At 38.3% G+C, this 16687-nt stretch overlaps 1 protein-coding gene across 2 annotated transcripts in view; it reads right to left on the reverse strand.

Annotated features, from left to right (window-relative positions):
- The window catches only part of ahctf1 (AT hook containing transcription factor 1), a 224807-nt gene that overhangs the window by 116424 nt on the left and 91696 nt on the right, over window positions 1-16687 (reverse strand). For both annotated transcript variants that reach the window (XM_035422269.1, XM_035422270.1), the window contains 5 exons: window positions 13858-13998; window positions 9698-9802; window positions 2243-2339; window positions 1665-1788; window positions 1507-1563 (listed from right to left, as the gene is read on the reverse strand). In XM_035422269.1, coding sequence (XP_035278160.1) covers window positions 1507-1563; window positions 1665-1788; window positions 2243-2339; window positions 9698-9802; window positions 13858-13998 — 524 coding nt within the window. The remainder of the gene's footprint in view (window positions 1-1506; window positions 1564-1664; window positions 1789-2242; window positions 2340-9697; window positions 9803-13857; window positions 13999-16687) is intronic.

The following is a 16687-nucleotide window of genomic DNA, read 5'->3' on the forward strand; positions in this document are numbered from 1 at the left end:
AAGAGAACCATACTGATCCAGGAAACTGCACGCATGCCAGTTTAACTTGCATCACACGTAAAAAAATGGAATCTACGATTAGATAAAATTATTTCTTCCAAAAATAACATCCTAAGGGATAGTCAGCATGGTTTTCGCAAGGGAAGGTCATTCCTGACAAACCTTTTGGCACTCTCTGAGGAGGCTACCAAGTGTTTTTATTGTAGCAAGGCTTATATTGTATGCTTGGATTTCCAAAATCGTTTGATAATGAGTCTCATGTGGAACATTGTCAAAATGAAAACAGGAGGTATTTCAGAGTGGGTTTAGAACTGGCTAAAAGGTAAAACACAAAGAGTAGTAGAGGGATCTTAACTGAGCAGGGTACTGTGGGATGTGGAGTCCCACAAGGATCTTAGCTGGGACCACTGCTCTTCCTTATTTACATAAATGACCTCAATTGGAATGTTGAAAGTAAATTACTTCAATTTTCAGAGGATATAAAACTGGGAGGTTTAGATAACAGTTGGAATCTACTACAGTAATACAAGATGATTTAAACAAAATCCAGAAGTGGGCAGAAAGCTGGCAAAAGAAAGTGAATATAGCTAAATCTTAGGTTCTACACATGGAAAATAATAACATAAGGCAGGAATACTTTATGGAAAGAACAAAATTGGAAATGGTCAATTTGAAAAAGGCTTGGGGCTAACAGTTGATCGAAGCCAATCAGGTTCTAGGATTGTGCTTCAGCAGTAAAAAAAAAAAAAGGCCAACAGGTGGGATATATAGCCAAATGTATTGAGTATAAGTTATACTTTGATCTTATACAATACCTTTGTCAGACCACACTTATGTGCAGTCCTGGGTGCAATCCTACAAGAAAGATATAGGCTAGAGGCTCTGGAAAAGGTTCAAACAAGGCCAACAGAATTGGTTCCTGGTATGAAAGATAAAAGTTATGAGGAAACACTTCAGATGCTTAATCTCTTCAAATTTAGTCAACGGATTTGAATTTGATTGACGCTTTTGAATTCAAGGGATTAACCAAGTGAACTACAGGAGTGTCTTCAGGTTTAGGTCAGTCAGTAGAACAAGAGGCATAAATGGAAATAACCAAATGGTAGATTCTGCACATTATGAAATATTTCTTCACACAGAGAATACAGCTCGCCAGGTGATGTAGCAGAGACAGGTTTTCAAGACCAGGCTTGACACAGTGCTACATCCTATCTAGTTTGCAGGTAATCAGTGACCAATAGGTACCCTTTAGTGGTAGGAAAACGATGAGCAATGTTGGGAGGAAAAACCGCTCATCAATATTCATATTCAAGTAATACTGGTATTGTAACTGATGAATCAAAATAGAATTGAACTGATCTCGAAACAAAACTTAGTAATCAAAACTGAACCTTGAGATCATTGCCAATACCCCGCCTTAGTGTGTATAGACACATATTGGCTTAAATATACAAGATTAATTCATTTTCAGGAGCAGATACTGACCATACATGGCAAGGAGGATACAATAGCATGTTTGGCTGACTCTTCCATGTTTTCCAATAGATAGATATCCAGCAAAGCCTGCAAAATCACAGCAGAAATAAATGAAGTTTAGCATAGGTTGCATATGAAGTGGTCTAAGACCTTTTGGCAGGAGGTGTATGAAATGAATTTGGCTATACATGCAGTGTTGGGGGTGGGTACTGCCCAGTCCCTCCTCCATCCCGTTTCCACAGGTGTCTGAGGCAGTCTGCATACTGGCCCACCAGGCCATCAATCATGAGACAATCTGAACACCACTTCCCCCTGGAAGGTACAGAGTGGGCTCAGTTTCAGAAGGTCCACAGAGCTACTTCACTGATCAAAAAAGAATCCCTAGCTACGTACTTCAAAAATACTTTGGGAGAGATGAAGCACATATCTGTTCAACTACTGGGTACAATACGGGAGATCATTCTTGTCCTGTCACTACTGAATGTATTAAACAGATGAAAAGCTCAGTGTGCTCCAGCCTCACAATTCTTCAGGCAAGCGTTTTTATTTTTTTATGTGGTTCAGTATTATTCTGTACACCATTGGACTGGCATGGCACAAGTGCATCTGGAGGTACTTTTTATACTTTTATACTGGGTATTGCTCCCATTAACTTTGAATTGCAGATATGATTCAAGGCTTATGTTCTTACCATTTTAATATTTAGTTCTGCCAAAAAATAACCTTAGCGTAAAAAAAAAAATTGTAAGATATAAAAGACACCTACCTAGAGAGTCGTAGCAATTCCTCACGTCGACCAGTGTAGTAGTTTTTAATCACTGGGTAATTGTAAAAAGGCCTTGATATCTGCAGGACGTCATCATCTGTCAGACATACAAATAATAAGCTAGGGTTTGCAGAAGGTAGAGAGGGATGAGAAGCAGTTGAGACTGCTGAGGCAAGGGTGAGAGATGGGTGAGATGACAGGTAAGAATATGGTGAAGGAAGTGATATGTAAACCAGATGTAGGGGTAACTTTCTTCCAGTACGCTTACTTCTACATACAGTAGCTCATCACAAAAAATGGCTAACACCAATTCCTCAAATGAAACATTGGAATCTGGTGCGAGCAGATCAAAATAATTTAACATTAGGCAATGTGTGAGAATTTTTTCTCCGTATTGAAATACGTTTGGTACAACTGGCGTTTCAGAGGGATTCAACAAAGATTTTGACAAATGGAAAGACAGTGATGAGTAGAGTGAAAGTTGCAGAGGCACGTTGCATTCAAGTCAGAGTGAGGTGAGCCAAGTTAATTGTTAGGTGTTCAATCTGAGGCAAGCACACAATCTAAAGCAGCAGCTAAATCTGCAAGCTACATTTTGTGTATTTGTGCAAGCCACAAAATATGACGTTGTTCTATTAGCAGTTGTTGTTCTGTCTTCTGTGGTCTTCACCCTGACTGATCGCCATCTTTTGTTTACAAGCATTGCTAGGTTACTAGAAGTTACGTGGTTACATTATATTTCAAATGCTGTCATAAGATCCATAATGAAGCTTCTTCCCTCACTGCTTATTGGACTAGTGCAGGTTTACTCAAAGGGCACTGTTAGTTTAAACTAAGAGGTGTTGATTGAGTCACATTATTTCAAATGTTAATTTTGATGGGAAGGTTTGCTAACAATTTGCTTGTTGGGGGACACAGCGTTGGGGGACAAGGGGACTGTGGGATGTAGGCTACTTACCTTCAGAAGGATGATAACACTCAACCTGAGTCAATTTCCATTTGTTTATTATTAATAAAGCAATTAACTGAATAACAAACATCAATAAAATAAATAGCAATCTGTCAATGTGCTAGCATTTTCATAATCATAAATTTGTATAGCATATCTAGTAGTGGCTGGCACATAGAGAAAAGAGGGTGCCCAAATCTTTGCCTTTCAGGAAAATCCTCTTTACAACCTGAAACACCACACTTTCTTGCCATATTTTAGTGATTAGGTAACGTAAACTGAGTTGACTACTGACATTCTCGGCAGTGGAGAAGAATGAGGAAGTGCTAGATGCATGATTGTTTACAAACAATAGAATTTTGTCTATGTCCCCCCATGATTTTCAAATGCTCCTTGCGAAATTCACAGATTAAATATTGATGTTCCAAAAACAGGTCATTTAGTGGGAGTTGAAGTGTCAATTCCAAAAATCTGTACATCACTACTGTGGCAAGTAAAACAAAATTCGGTCCCATTGAGATTTGAGTGGAATTGGAGGAAAACTAAAATAAGGGACACGGCAACTTCAAGGGGAGTGAAGAGAGGTGAAGAGAGAGGATGAAATGAGCCTGCTGGACAGAGCCAGTGTTAAAACTCCAGACAATAACTCACTGCCACCTGCCCCCGTAAATAAAAAAGCATTATATAGCATTTTGATTACTGTCATTAAGCTAGTTGAGTCAAATCAATTTTTTGTGGCCTTTTGCATATTTTGAAACAAATCAGGTTTTTTGCATAAACAGAATTAGAAGCACTGTGAAATGTCAAGATTGTATTGCTAGCCTTTGCCTGCCTACCTATAAAATTAAATATAGCTCAACAAGAACTTGTTGCCCCTGTCAAGCATCAACCATCTTTTTAACAATGCAGACAACATAAGGAGTGATATGAGGATCAGGGCCCAGAGCCATAAGAAAGTTAACCCTATATCCGGTCTAGGGTTTTTGCTAATAATCATCCCTGTGCCATAACATAAATCCCCAAAATCAAATAAATTTAAATGTGATCACTGACAACACTCGACACACGACAATGCATGAGACACTCAAAACTGGCATCTATTATTCCATATGCAGGTTACATCATCCAAAGCCTGGAAAGAGGAAGAGAAAAAAAAACTTATCTAATCTCGTGCACCTCATCATTCCGGTTGTGTAGTCTACCCGATGATGATCAATAGCAATGATGATCTATATAAAGATTTAGCGCACAGCAACTTAAACGTCTCAAGTAGATCAAGTGAAGATACTGTGGGGACCAAAAGTCTGGGGACAATACCAAGTCCTGATTGTTTTCATTATATATAAAGGAGTAATAAATATTAAATATTATACTCTTTGAAAACTTCTTATTCAAGAATACATTATTGAGAACAGTTACAAATGAAAATTATGAACATTTCCAAAAACGCTTGTATGAAATGGGAAGCTATGCAGATATCTGGTTCATCCATCATAAGCAAAGCAGTTCTCTACCGTTTACTCCATCCGTTGTGTGCTCTTATGAATCTGTCATCAAATATATCTAAAAACAGCATATTTCAATAACAATACAGCATCTTCCTATAATAAAATATTTACAAATTAGAACAGCTATTGCTACTGAAGTGAACCGAGTCTAAGCTTGCACTGTATCAACCACGAAGAATGCACAAGCGCAGGTCACCTTACTTGCCAACCTTAGTTGCTACTGCCCTCTAGCGAAGATTCTGACAAATTACACTTTTCATCCTCTCAATCGGTAATGCGGGAGACACTTTTCCCTGGCTTTTACATTTGACGCAAAACTACCGAACGTCGGAAAATTCTAATACCGAACCGTTTCTTTTTTTTTTTAAGTACCGAAAAAGTGCTGAAGTTTCAGTGTACCATGGAACACTACATCAGACACAAACCTATACCAATCCATGGCTCAGCTTAGCAGAGAATGCACATTTCAGAGCACCTCAGAGACAGATAGAATAATAACACATAAATACACATTTCAAATAATAAATACAACATTGAGAAAAAACGAAACAAAAGACGAAATATCAACTCGCGACCTGCGTGCTGCGCGCACGGCAGCCTAAATTTTCGGTTACGCTGACCTATAAAACTCTATTCCAAAAGCAAAATCAGACATGTTATACATCGTTAGAAAGCTTATACTCTCACCTACTGAATAAATGAATTGTCAATCAAGCCAAATTGCACTAAAAAGGGCGACAACACCGTAAGCAACAGGTGTGGTATTAGGCACAGCTATTTTTGAAGATAGCCGACCCAGGCGTCACAAATGCGTGTAGCCTATATTTCACAAACGGATTGTCCAAGACAATATATGACCACTCATTCGCAAAAGGGACATCTACGCGTAAAACCAATGGTAAGATTGTATATTTATTCAATGTTTAGTCCCAGATATTGACTGTAGAATGACACAGAATAATTTTTTTTTTTTAATTGTCTTGTTTATTTCGTTATTCAGTGAGCAGCGTTTTCACTGCTGTATTGGCATATTTTAGGGCTAATGTCGAGTTTATCTTGTTGCTACGGGATATTACATTACATTACAGGCATTTGGCAGACGCTCTTATCCAGTGTATAATCATAATCAGGAACAAGTGTGTCGAAAACCCTAGAGAGAAGTACCGTTCCAAGTGCAGGGAACAACCGCATAGTTCAACTTGGACCCTGTAGGTTAAACTGATTAACACTAACACAAACAAGAACAGCAACAACGCAGGCTATGCAAAAATACAAGCAATAGTTAAGACGAGTGCATTAAGTAAGTCACCTATGAAACAGCTAACTAGTTACAACCGTAAGCTTACAGTCAATTTAGAGATTAAATTGAGAATACGAGATACGATGGATCCACGCCAAAGAAAAGTAATGATTCATCTTCTCAAAGCTTTTACCAACAAACTTTTAGTAGCAAAAAACGAAATATCAACTCGCCATCCATGCTAACTGGTTCCTACGCTCAGAGTACCGTAGTATTTATTTAGACATTGGCAGAGTACAGCATAAATTGCGTCTTTTGCATATATTCAATATTAGTCATTGCAGTGAGAAACTGCAGCTGTAGACACAAGACAGTCTGTTATGTTATGGTAGCAACGGAACGAAGCAGACTATATATGTATTACCGTCATTGTTTTATTATACCAGCGTGTTTTCACGCGTTTGCACAGAAACTCAAATACTAACAATAAAATGGTTTAGCTATTTCTCAGCATAATGACAGATTCTGAGAGTAAACGAACTCACCCGATACTGTCTTCAAATGGATCCATGCTCAAGAAAAGTAATTATACATCCTCTCAAAAAGCTTTTACTAAAAAAACTTTTGGTAGCCTAGCATGCATTCTGGCTGGCACTGTCTTCTATTGCTTTCCCGACGTTCAGACCCTCCCCTCACTGATAAAAACTAGACCCTACAGTGTCGGATTACTTGCGTCGCCATGGATGTCGCTTGCCGTAAAGAAGTTTACTAGATGTCGTAACACTTAGATTTGGAGCTCCAGCTCTTCTGCACCCCAACTAATAAAAAAGTCAAAATAGCGGGCGAACAATATGGCGGACATAGGTGGTCCCAATGGCAAAGTTGTAGAGCACGTTCAGATCCATAGGTCGATGAAGTTCTGTCTTGATCGAACTTACGGTGTGGGAGTTATGGCCTTTAACGCATGACCCTTTGTTATAGCGCCACCATCTGGCCGACATAGGTGATTTTTAGTGCCTGAGTAGTGGGGGGCCATAGGAACCCACCTGCCAAATTTGGTTGCTCTATCATCTATCATCTTCTTATCATCGCATTCACTTACGCATTCACTCTGTGGTAGAAGTAAAAGATGTTGCTCCTAACAAAACATGGTCAACGATTTTTCGTAATTTCTCAAAAAATATTATTATTATTGAGGACTTCTGGGCATAGCTAAGCCATATGTTTGCTGACAGACCTAGCTGACATCGTTTTCTGGAGCAAAACAGAAGCGAACAGAACAGTATCATTTATTTACTGTCTCTGTCTCCATCTACTGAACATAGATAAGATTTCATCATTGCTTTGTAAGTATTACTGCTCAAAATACTTCGGTTACATACATTATTTTTGAAATTGAGTGGTTAGTGGTATTATATAATGTAGATATTTCACACTGTAATGTAAGCATTAGTTAGGAGTGTAATAGTTTTGTGAAGCATGCAACAGTGATGACGTGAGAGTTGTAACATTGCCAAAACGTGGTGGACGGTTGAAAATTGTTTTCATGTCATCCCATCCCCATACAAGAAAACATATGAGTGTACAGAGTAGGGTTGGGCTGATGTAAAAAATTTCAAACCGGTTTGATATTAAGCCAAATACCGGACCGGACCGGTAATACCGAATTTTACCACTAGGCGTCGCACGTGACTCAGCCGTTCCCGAGTGGAACATAATGAGAGCCCATGAATGAGTGTAGCGGCTTTACCGTTGTCAAGCAAAACTCTGGTTGGTAGTTCTGTTTGGACTGTTGTTATGCAAAAACTCTGGTTGGTAGTTCTATGAAAACAAGAAAAAAATAGTTCCTTCTCATTTTATACCCTACACTTAGCACCAATTTTTAAATTTTTAAAAAACTGCATGAAACCGTAAGTCAATCAAATTAATCTCCCTAGCCCTGTCTTGCTTTTTAAATGGTGTGGTTGCGCAGTGTAGACATAACGTCTTTCTAAGACCCTGTGAAACGGGTTTTGAATGCCAGCTAGCTTTATGATAGGTTCGCCGTCACTTGTCACCTAGCCAATATTAAAATTCTTGGTTTTAGGTCAGAATGGTCTCACGGCATGCTTGTTATCCCTGCTAGCTAGCTAGCTAACTATTGAATTGTATTCAAAACAGCGGTTACTATAAACGCAATCGTTCACAAACATACAGATGAAAATGCGTCCGTAGCCATGACTTAAATGCGGAACGCCTATTCTACTGTCCAAATAAGGGACGATTTCGATTTGTAAGGCTAGCAACATTAACTAGAAATGTGATTCAACGTTGCCATCAATTGTGAAATTGGACATTGAAAATGGGAGGGGATGTAACAACAATTCAAAAGCAAAAGAATAATGTTGCTGTTTAAACTGCTTTAGAATGCTGGGTTTTTGTAGCACATTGATTTTAGAACTATTAAAAGGCAGAGGTGTCCCTTTACTGAGAAATAATGCCCACCTTGGACCAATCAGAATCGAGTATTCAGCCAAGCTGTTGTATAATGAAATTTGATCTCCTTGTTGCCGGCCTCGGCACTAAATTGCGCCCGGCCTGTCAATCTTTTTTTCTTTTTTTGCACTCAGACACTAGTGGCTCCGTTTATAAACAAACATAATATTATGCTAATCACGTTGTCATATTGCTTATTACTAATGAAATACAAGTTGGATTTAGTGCCGTCGGCACAGGTTGCTGATGTAGGCTACTTTTTAATTTGCCAGAACGTCTCAATGACAAATGTCGGTTCAGTCGGCTCGCATAAAATCAAACCGGTTTAAGCTCGTACACCAGACCGGACCGGCAAAACCGGAAACCAACACAACCCTAGTACAGAAATACATGCAAGAGTTAATTATTACACATTTAGGTATTGTACCGCATTGTGTGACAATATTTTTGCATTATTTTTTAATCTGATAGCAACATTTCATCTTAAACCTTCACAAGGGGCTCATTTATATGCTTTATAATGGACAAAAAGCATTGTATTCATTTTTGGAGAGGTTTTGGATGTTTCTGAAGCCCTAGATATAATTAGACCACTGTACTGATGGAAAGCTTATAATTCTCATTTGAAAAAGATGCAATAATGAGTTTCTTGAGACAAAACGGTTGATTTGCAGTGAAATATGTGAATGTTGAGATTTACAGCAATGCATAATTTAGACATTTTGGATAGATTTGGAGACGCTGGGTACACTGCTTAGTTTTTGTTTCATACATCTATAGTAGTTCTACATATTCACCCTTAGATTTTATGAACTTGTCAAGAAGATTTTAATCCAGCACATGTATAGTTTAACCTGCTGTATATATGCAATCTCTCAGTATTTCATTGCAAACTAAAAAAGTGCAAATTCATTTTTGATTTTTTGTCTAGACAATTGCATTTGTGGCACTTTATTTCTTCCAAAATTATGAATATCAACTAATCTAAGTTAGTACTGTAAATTGTACAAACGTCTTGCTTCATTTAAGCCATTTTAATATATATATATATATACACACACACACACACACACATATTCTTTTTTATGGTCAAAAAAATCGGCTCTAGGAGTACAGATGACCGATCCCTCTTGATGATCGCCGATTCCATAATCTATCGTATATCGGCACAACTCTAGTAACCACAATGTACAAGAACACATTAGCAACACATTAGCATAAAACCATAGCATCGAGGAAAACCATTATAAATGTGATGATGATGACAGAAGACAAGTGCTTACCAGACCCTTCGGGCAGAAGGCCAGTCCGGCAGAACCACAGCACAACTTGGGCATACTGAGAGATCAGGCTGGACACCACATTCTTGTTGATCAGACCCACCAACCCTGTGAGGCAAAGTACAGCCAAGTTAACTTCCACCACACTGGAATAAATTATTAACTTTGTGTAGTACTAAAGGAAAACTGTCATTGACAAAAGATGAATTAGTGGGGGTGCCATGGGTGTGGCGCATCCATGAGCAGCCATAAGGAGCCTCCCTGAGTTCTAAAACATAGACACTAACTTTGGCCCAATTCCTAAAAAACACTGTTTAATGAACGTTGACAAGTAACACTGTCTGTTTTTTGCGTTAAAAAAACAGTATCTTTTTAATCAGAGCTTACATTGAAATGCATCTTTGAAACAAACTCGCTTTTCCTTTGTGTTGTTTAAGCGGGACACTTGGAACAACACACAGACTCTTTGGGCACCAAAAACATGCGTTGCTGTCTGCTAGTGTTACCTAGAAGCCAGAAAGGAATCTGTCTGGTATAAATCTGGCACATAAAAAAGCAATAAAACCTTCAGGTAATGAAATGTTTGAACAAAAGCTTTAAATATTTGACCGGCTGAAGCTATTTACCAAAACACTTAGGCTACATGTTATTTCTGAATTCCAGTGGATACACTGAAACGCTGTTTGAATTTTACTTCTAAGCGACAAGCCAGTCCAACCTCATACCAGCCTAATACTGTTGCACATGTTCAGGGTTTACGCTGCAATTTCTTCAAAAATAATTTTTCCATTTTGACACATACATTATGACAATGATGATTATTAAATGTGCCCTTTCTTACATCGTTTGTCACTGTGTGTATTTGCCAGTATACAGTGCCGTCCATAATGTTTGGGACAAAGACATTTTTTCTTGATTTGTAGAAATAGCAGCATTTTTAAACACAGAATGTTACAGAATGTGGGGGGCATTTTCCTGGCATGGTTTGGGTCCACTTGTCCTCTTAGAATAACTTTTTATTAATTTGCAATGACTTTTGCCTCTGAGTGATCACCTTTACCCTATGATGAAACATTTCTATCCTGATGGGTGTGGTCTCTTCCAGGATAACAATTCCCCCATCCACAGGCACCGAGAAGTTTGATGAGTATGAAAATGATGTGAATTATATGCTATGGCCTTTGCAGTCACCAGATCGCAACCCAACTGAACACATATGGGAGATTTTCGACCAACGTGTTAGACGGCACTCTGCACCACCATCAAAACACCAAATGAGGGAATATATTTTGGAAGAATGGTGTTCCATCCCTCCAGAATAGATCACAGCCCCAGACCATTATTCCTCCTCCACCAAACTTTACAGTTGGCACTATGCATTCGAGCAGGTGTTGTTCTCCAGGCGTTCACCAAACCCAGATTTGTCCGTCAGACAACAGATAGTGAAGCGTGATTCAGCCCTCCAGAGAACGTGTTTCCACTGCTCAAGAGTCCAGAGGTGGTGTGCTTTACACCAATCCAGCTGACGTATGGTACTGCGCATGGTGATCTCAGGCTTGTGTACAGCTGCTTGGCCATGGAAACCCATTTCAAGAAGCTATCACCAAACAGTTATTGTGCTGATTTTGCTTGTAGAGGCAGTCTGGAAATTGGTAGTGAGAGTTGCACCCGAGGACAGACTATTTTTACACACTACACACTTCAGTACTCGTCAGTCCCGTTCTGTAAGCTTGTGTGGCATACCGCTTTGCGGCTGAGCTATTTTGTTCCTAGATGTTTCAACTTACAGTTGACTGGGCAGCTCTAGGAGGGCAGAAATTTGATGAACTGACTGGAAACGTGGTATCCTAGGACAGTGTCATGTTGAAAGTCACTGAGCTCTTAGGTAAGACCCATTCTACTGCCAATATTTGTCTACAGAGATTGTGTGGTTATATGCTTGATTTTATGCACATGTGAGGAATGGGTGTGGCTGAAGTACCCAAACTAATAAGAAGGGGTGTCCATATAATTTTCCTATGTAGTGCATTAGACTGTTAATATTAGTTAATTTGATTCATAATCAAAATTACAATATTTGACAATCTAATAAAGTTAACCATCAATATTTGTAATTTAAAATATTAAATAAAATTCTAAATTATATGATGATAATTTTATGAGACCAATTATAACTAAAATTTTTACCTATGTCCCCTACAGAAGAAAGACAGCACTGGTGAGCTCAGTAATCACAAACGGTCTGGTAGGCCAAGAAAGACCTCCACACCTGATGACTAAAGAATTCTAAACATAATGAAGAAAAACCCCTAAAACACCTGTCCAACAAACTGTTAACACTCTTAAGGAGGCAGGCGTAGATGTGTCAGTGACTACTGTTCACAGAAGACTTTCACAAACAGAACTACAGAGGCTACACTGCAAGATGTCAGACCATTAGATCAGACCATTATTAAATATATCAGCGGGAAAGGGAAATTATTAAATTGATGTTACAGTCTGTGATTCAAATGTTTACCAAATGATCGTGTAAGGACAGAAAGCTAGGGAAATAAGGCAAACAAAACGACAAGTTACCTCAAAAATAAAAAAGATGAAGAGGACATATATATGCTTTAGGATAATTATAGAATCAAAGCCGGTTCTTCTGAGAAGTGTAAAGAGGAAATACTGGGTGTACAGTGCAAATTGGTAATAGTTTCATTTTTCCCAGTTCTGATCCGTGATTCTTAACCAATATAGCAGTGTAAAGATGGCACAAGATTCACTTGTATCGCAGTGATGACAAGAGAAAAGTGTGGAGGCCAAAAGGAACTGTTCGATATCCAAAGTATACCACCTCATCTGTGAAACATGGTGGTGGGGATTTTATGTTTTGGTCATATATGGTTGCCACAGGTACTGACTGGCTCACTTGTCATCCTTGATGATGTAACTGCTGACAGCAGCAGGAGAATTAATTCTGAAGTGTACTGAAACATCTTATCTGCTCAAGTTCAAACAAATGCCTCCAAACTCATCTGATGGCCCTTCGTCCTTCAGCAACACAATGATCCTAAACATATTATGAAAGCAACAAAGGAGTTTTTCAAAGCTACAAACTGGAAAATTTTTGACTAGTCAAGTCAGTCACCTGATCTGAATGCAACTGAACATGCATTTCAAATGCTGAAGAGAAAAGCAAATTAGCCCCCGAAACAAGCAGGAGTTGAAGATTGCTATAGTATAGGCCTGGCAGAGCATCAACAGAGTAGATACTCAGCACCAGGTGATGTCTATGCATCACAGACGTAAGTCACTGCATACAAAGGATATGCAACAAAGTACTAAACATGACTAACTTCATTTACATAACTTTAGTAGGTGGTGCCCTGAACTGTGGGACTATACTTTATAAAAAGTGCTGTAAGTTCCACATGGTGAAACCAAAAAAGTATAAAAAATATCATTTAAAAAGAGCTAAGAATATGCACTTTAGCCACAGGTGGATTATTTTATTACAAAAAAACAACGAAGTTGTGGAGTACAGAGCCAAATCAAAGAAATATATAAAATGTTATGCCCTTCATAATGTTGTCCCAAACATTACGGAGGGCACTGTATGTGTAGTTACTGGTCAGCCCATAGTTTCCAGAAGAACATTCATCAAGTGATCAAAATTGTATTATTACTCTACTGTAGTAATAAAAAGGAAGTTGGTTACCTGCTGGTTGCCTGAAGCTACTGGTAGATTATTATTATGTGGTGCAGCTGTCGCCTATTGCCATATGATCATATACCAGTTCTAACAAAATGAACAAAAGTATAAAGCTTTTCAGGAAGGGCTTTGCACAAGGCCTCGCACTCACATGTCTAGCTGGCAAGCTCCGCCTTTTGATTTCCACTAGATTGCTTGTAAAATTGATAGTTTAGTGCTACACCTTTGCAGACAGACCATTCACATTTCATTACAAAAATCTAAAATAAGAACTGGTTTAGGATTCAAATCGTCAGTACACTATACTAGGAACAAAAACAATGTTTTAGCTTTCCAAAGCCTTGCCCAAGAGTCAAGTGTACTAAGTACTGGTTTTTGTTGCTGTTGAGTTAAGTTTATCAATCAAGTTATCGAAACTGTTACATAGACCTAAATGTGTCTATGCAGCAAATGGATTTGGTTGTACCTTTCTGTGTGAGCTCGTGAGCTTCATTCAACAGGCAGTGGAAGATTGTGCTGAGGTTACCCAACAGGCGCTGGCTGTGCTGCAGCAGCTGAAGGGTCTGAGGGTCTGTGAAGTTGGTGGAGCTGTCAAACAGGGGGGCACCTGGAAGGCACAGAAAGCAGAAAAACATATGGGGCTCATTCAGCACATTCTAACTTTACAAAGTCTTTTATATAAAATATGCTCAAAGTAGAAGGAAAATAGAGTAGCAGAAAATGTATAGGCATTTGAATGGACAAATAGACACAATTTAAAGGTAGACCATAACAGCAAGGTAATTCAGCTAATCTGGCTTTTAGGGTACTACAAGTTCAACAATGTAGTTAGCTGGGGTGTAATGATTCTCATAATCAACAGTAAAATTTGACTTTTGATCTTGAGGGCATGATTTGATTAGATTTTTTCCTCCCCATAACCTACTGATTATATCATATCTTGTAACAGTTACAGAGTCTTGATCAAAAAACCTCTATTTCTTCACATACATTATATATATATATATATATATATATATATATATATATATATATATATATATATACACACATATACACACATACATTTGAGACCAACAGTTTACATACACCAAGGCAAAAGACATTCAAACTCAATTTTTCACAACTCTGCACATTTCATGTTACCATACATTTCTTTTGGCAAGTCAATTAGGGCATCTACTTTGTTCACATCAGAGGTAATTTTAAAACAATCGAAAAGAGATTTATTTCAGCTTTAATTCACTATATCAGAATTCCAGTGGGTCAAAAGTTTACATACACCAAGATGACTGTCTCTTTAAACAGTCTGGAACAGGGTTTCCGCCAGTGTATTGCAAGCCCGGCGGCCCGCCGGCCCTAAGTTGACCCCCCGCCGGGCCTAAGCATCGGGGAAATTTATTTTTATTTTTTTATTTTTTTGAATGTATTTTTAAGATGTTTTTAAACAGTTTACAGTTACAGTGGGGCGGCTCGGCTGAAAAGCTCACCAGCGACATCTGTAGGTTAAAACATGAACGCAGTAGGAAAACAGGAGGTCTGAGATCAGTGTTCTTTACCCTCATTGTGCGTAGAGTGACATTCAACCTTTTTGCAGTCTCTGCATTCAACACTTGACACTTCCAACTATTACAAGCTAACGTTACCTAGCAAGCCATCATTTCTTATTTAGTAGGCTAGCTAACCTCGTTACAAACTGCGTTATCACTTCATCTCGTTGGTAAGTACATTCTTTTTATATTAACTTAAGCAGTGTGTGTAGGTAACGTTAAACTAGTAGCATGAATGTAACGTTCGATATATTGTAACATTACATGACTTATTAATCGCCAACGACTTCACTTGTTTATTAATAACGGTAGCTTGATGACATTGATGTGCACAACAACGTTGTCATAAAAATTTTCCAACCGTGAAAACTGCCTGACTTGTTTACATTTTGGACATATGTGGCTATAGAGTAAATCCATCGTTGTTTCCGTCCCAGCACTTTCGACAAGTAATATCGGAAAAAAACACTTCTTACAGTGAAGAGTACCTGACCAGCAACCCGTAAAAATGTGTTAACACAGCGGCAAAATTAGGCTATATCTAGAAATACCATCTTCGGGGAAAAAACCCTACGGTTGAGGGTCAGGCACTCTTCACGGTAAGAAGAAATTTCAGGATTTTTTCGATATTGCTTGTGTCTAAAGTGCTGCGACGGAAACAAAGATAGATTTACTCAGGATCCACATCTGTCCAAAATGTAAACAAGTCAGGCAGTTTTCACGGTTGGAAAATTTTTTTATGACAACGTGGTCATGTAGCTAACTTAGCTAGCTAGCCAAACAGTCAGTAACACAGATACTTCCTTGGTGCTATTTAGGGATAATGTCAAGGAGGAAAGGTAGCCTACTGTAAAAGCCAAAAAACCTTATACAGATTTTTAAATGTTTATGCCCAGCATTCCAAGGCTTGTTGTTAGATTCAGTAGCCAAACAGGACTAGAATACAAGTTTTTTGTAGAGTGCAAAAACCTTGATATTATTTATTTTAATTTAATTTCTTTTGTTGTTGTTGAAACGTGCCTAGCATTCCAAGGCTGTAAGAATCAGTAGCCAATCAGGACTTTTTTCAAGTTTTCTGTAGAGTGCAAAAACTTTGATATTATTTATTTTAATTTAATTTAACTTAATTTCTTTTGTTGTTGTTGAAAACACAGCATTCCAAGACTGTACATTGTTGTCAGATTCTTTGTAAGACTCTGCTATGCTGTAAATAGTTGTTGACTTTTTTAAATGTGTGTTGAATAAATGACTTATTTATAACAACATTCACATTACGTAGTCATATTTTCAAATCTCCAATCAGCCTTTAACACTGACTTAATGTAGGGCCCTATGGAATCTGTATTATAGCTTTTTTAAATTCTAAATTCCACGATTCTGTCCATGATTCTGTTATCACAGAAACTATAGGGCCCTACCTTAATGCTGCCATCAGTCTGTCTTATGGAGGAAAAAGTGAGAGGCTTTTAATCTGAAGAACGCCATCCGAACTGTGAAGCATGGGGGTGGCAGCATCATGTTGTGCGGGTGATTTGCTAGAAAAGGGACTGGTGCACTCCCGAAAATAGATGGCATCATGAGGAAGGAGGATTATCTAAAAATACTGAAGCAACACACCTCAAGACATCAGTTAGAAAGTTAAAACTTGGTTGCAACTGGGTCTTCCAGCTGGACAATGATCCTAAGCATACCTCCAAAGTTGTAACAAAATGGCTTAAAGACAACAAAGTGAAAGTATCTGAGTGG

Source organism: Anguilla anguilla, chromosome 6, assembly GCF_013347855.1.
Source record: "Anguilla anguilla isolate fAngAng1 chromosome 6, fAngAng1.pri, whole genome shotgun sequence".
Lineage (NCBI taxonomy): Eukaryota > Metazoa > Chordata > Actinopteri > Anguilliformes > Anguillidae > Anguilla > Anguilla anguilla.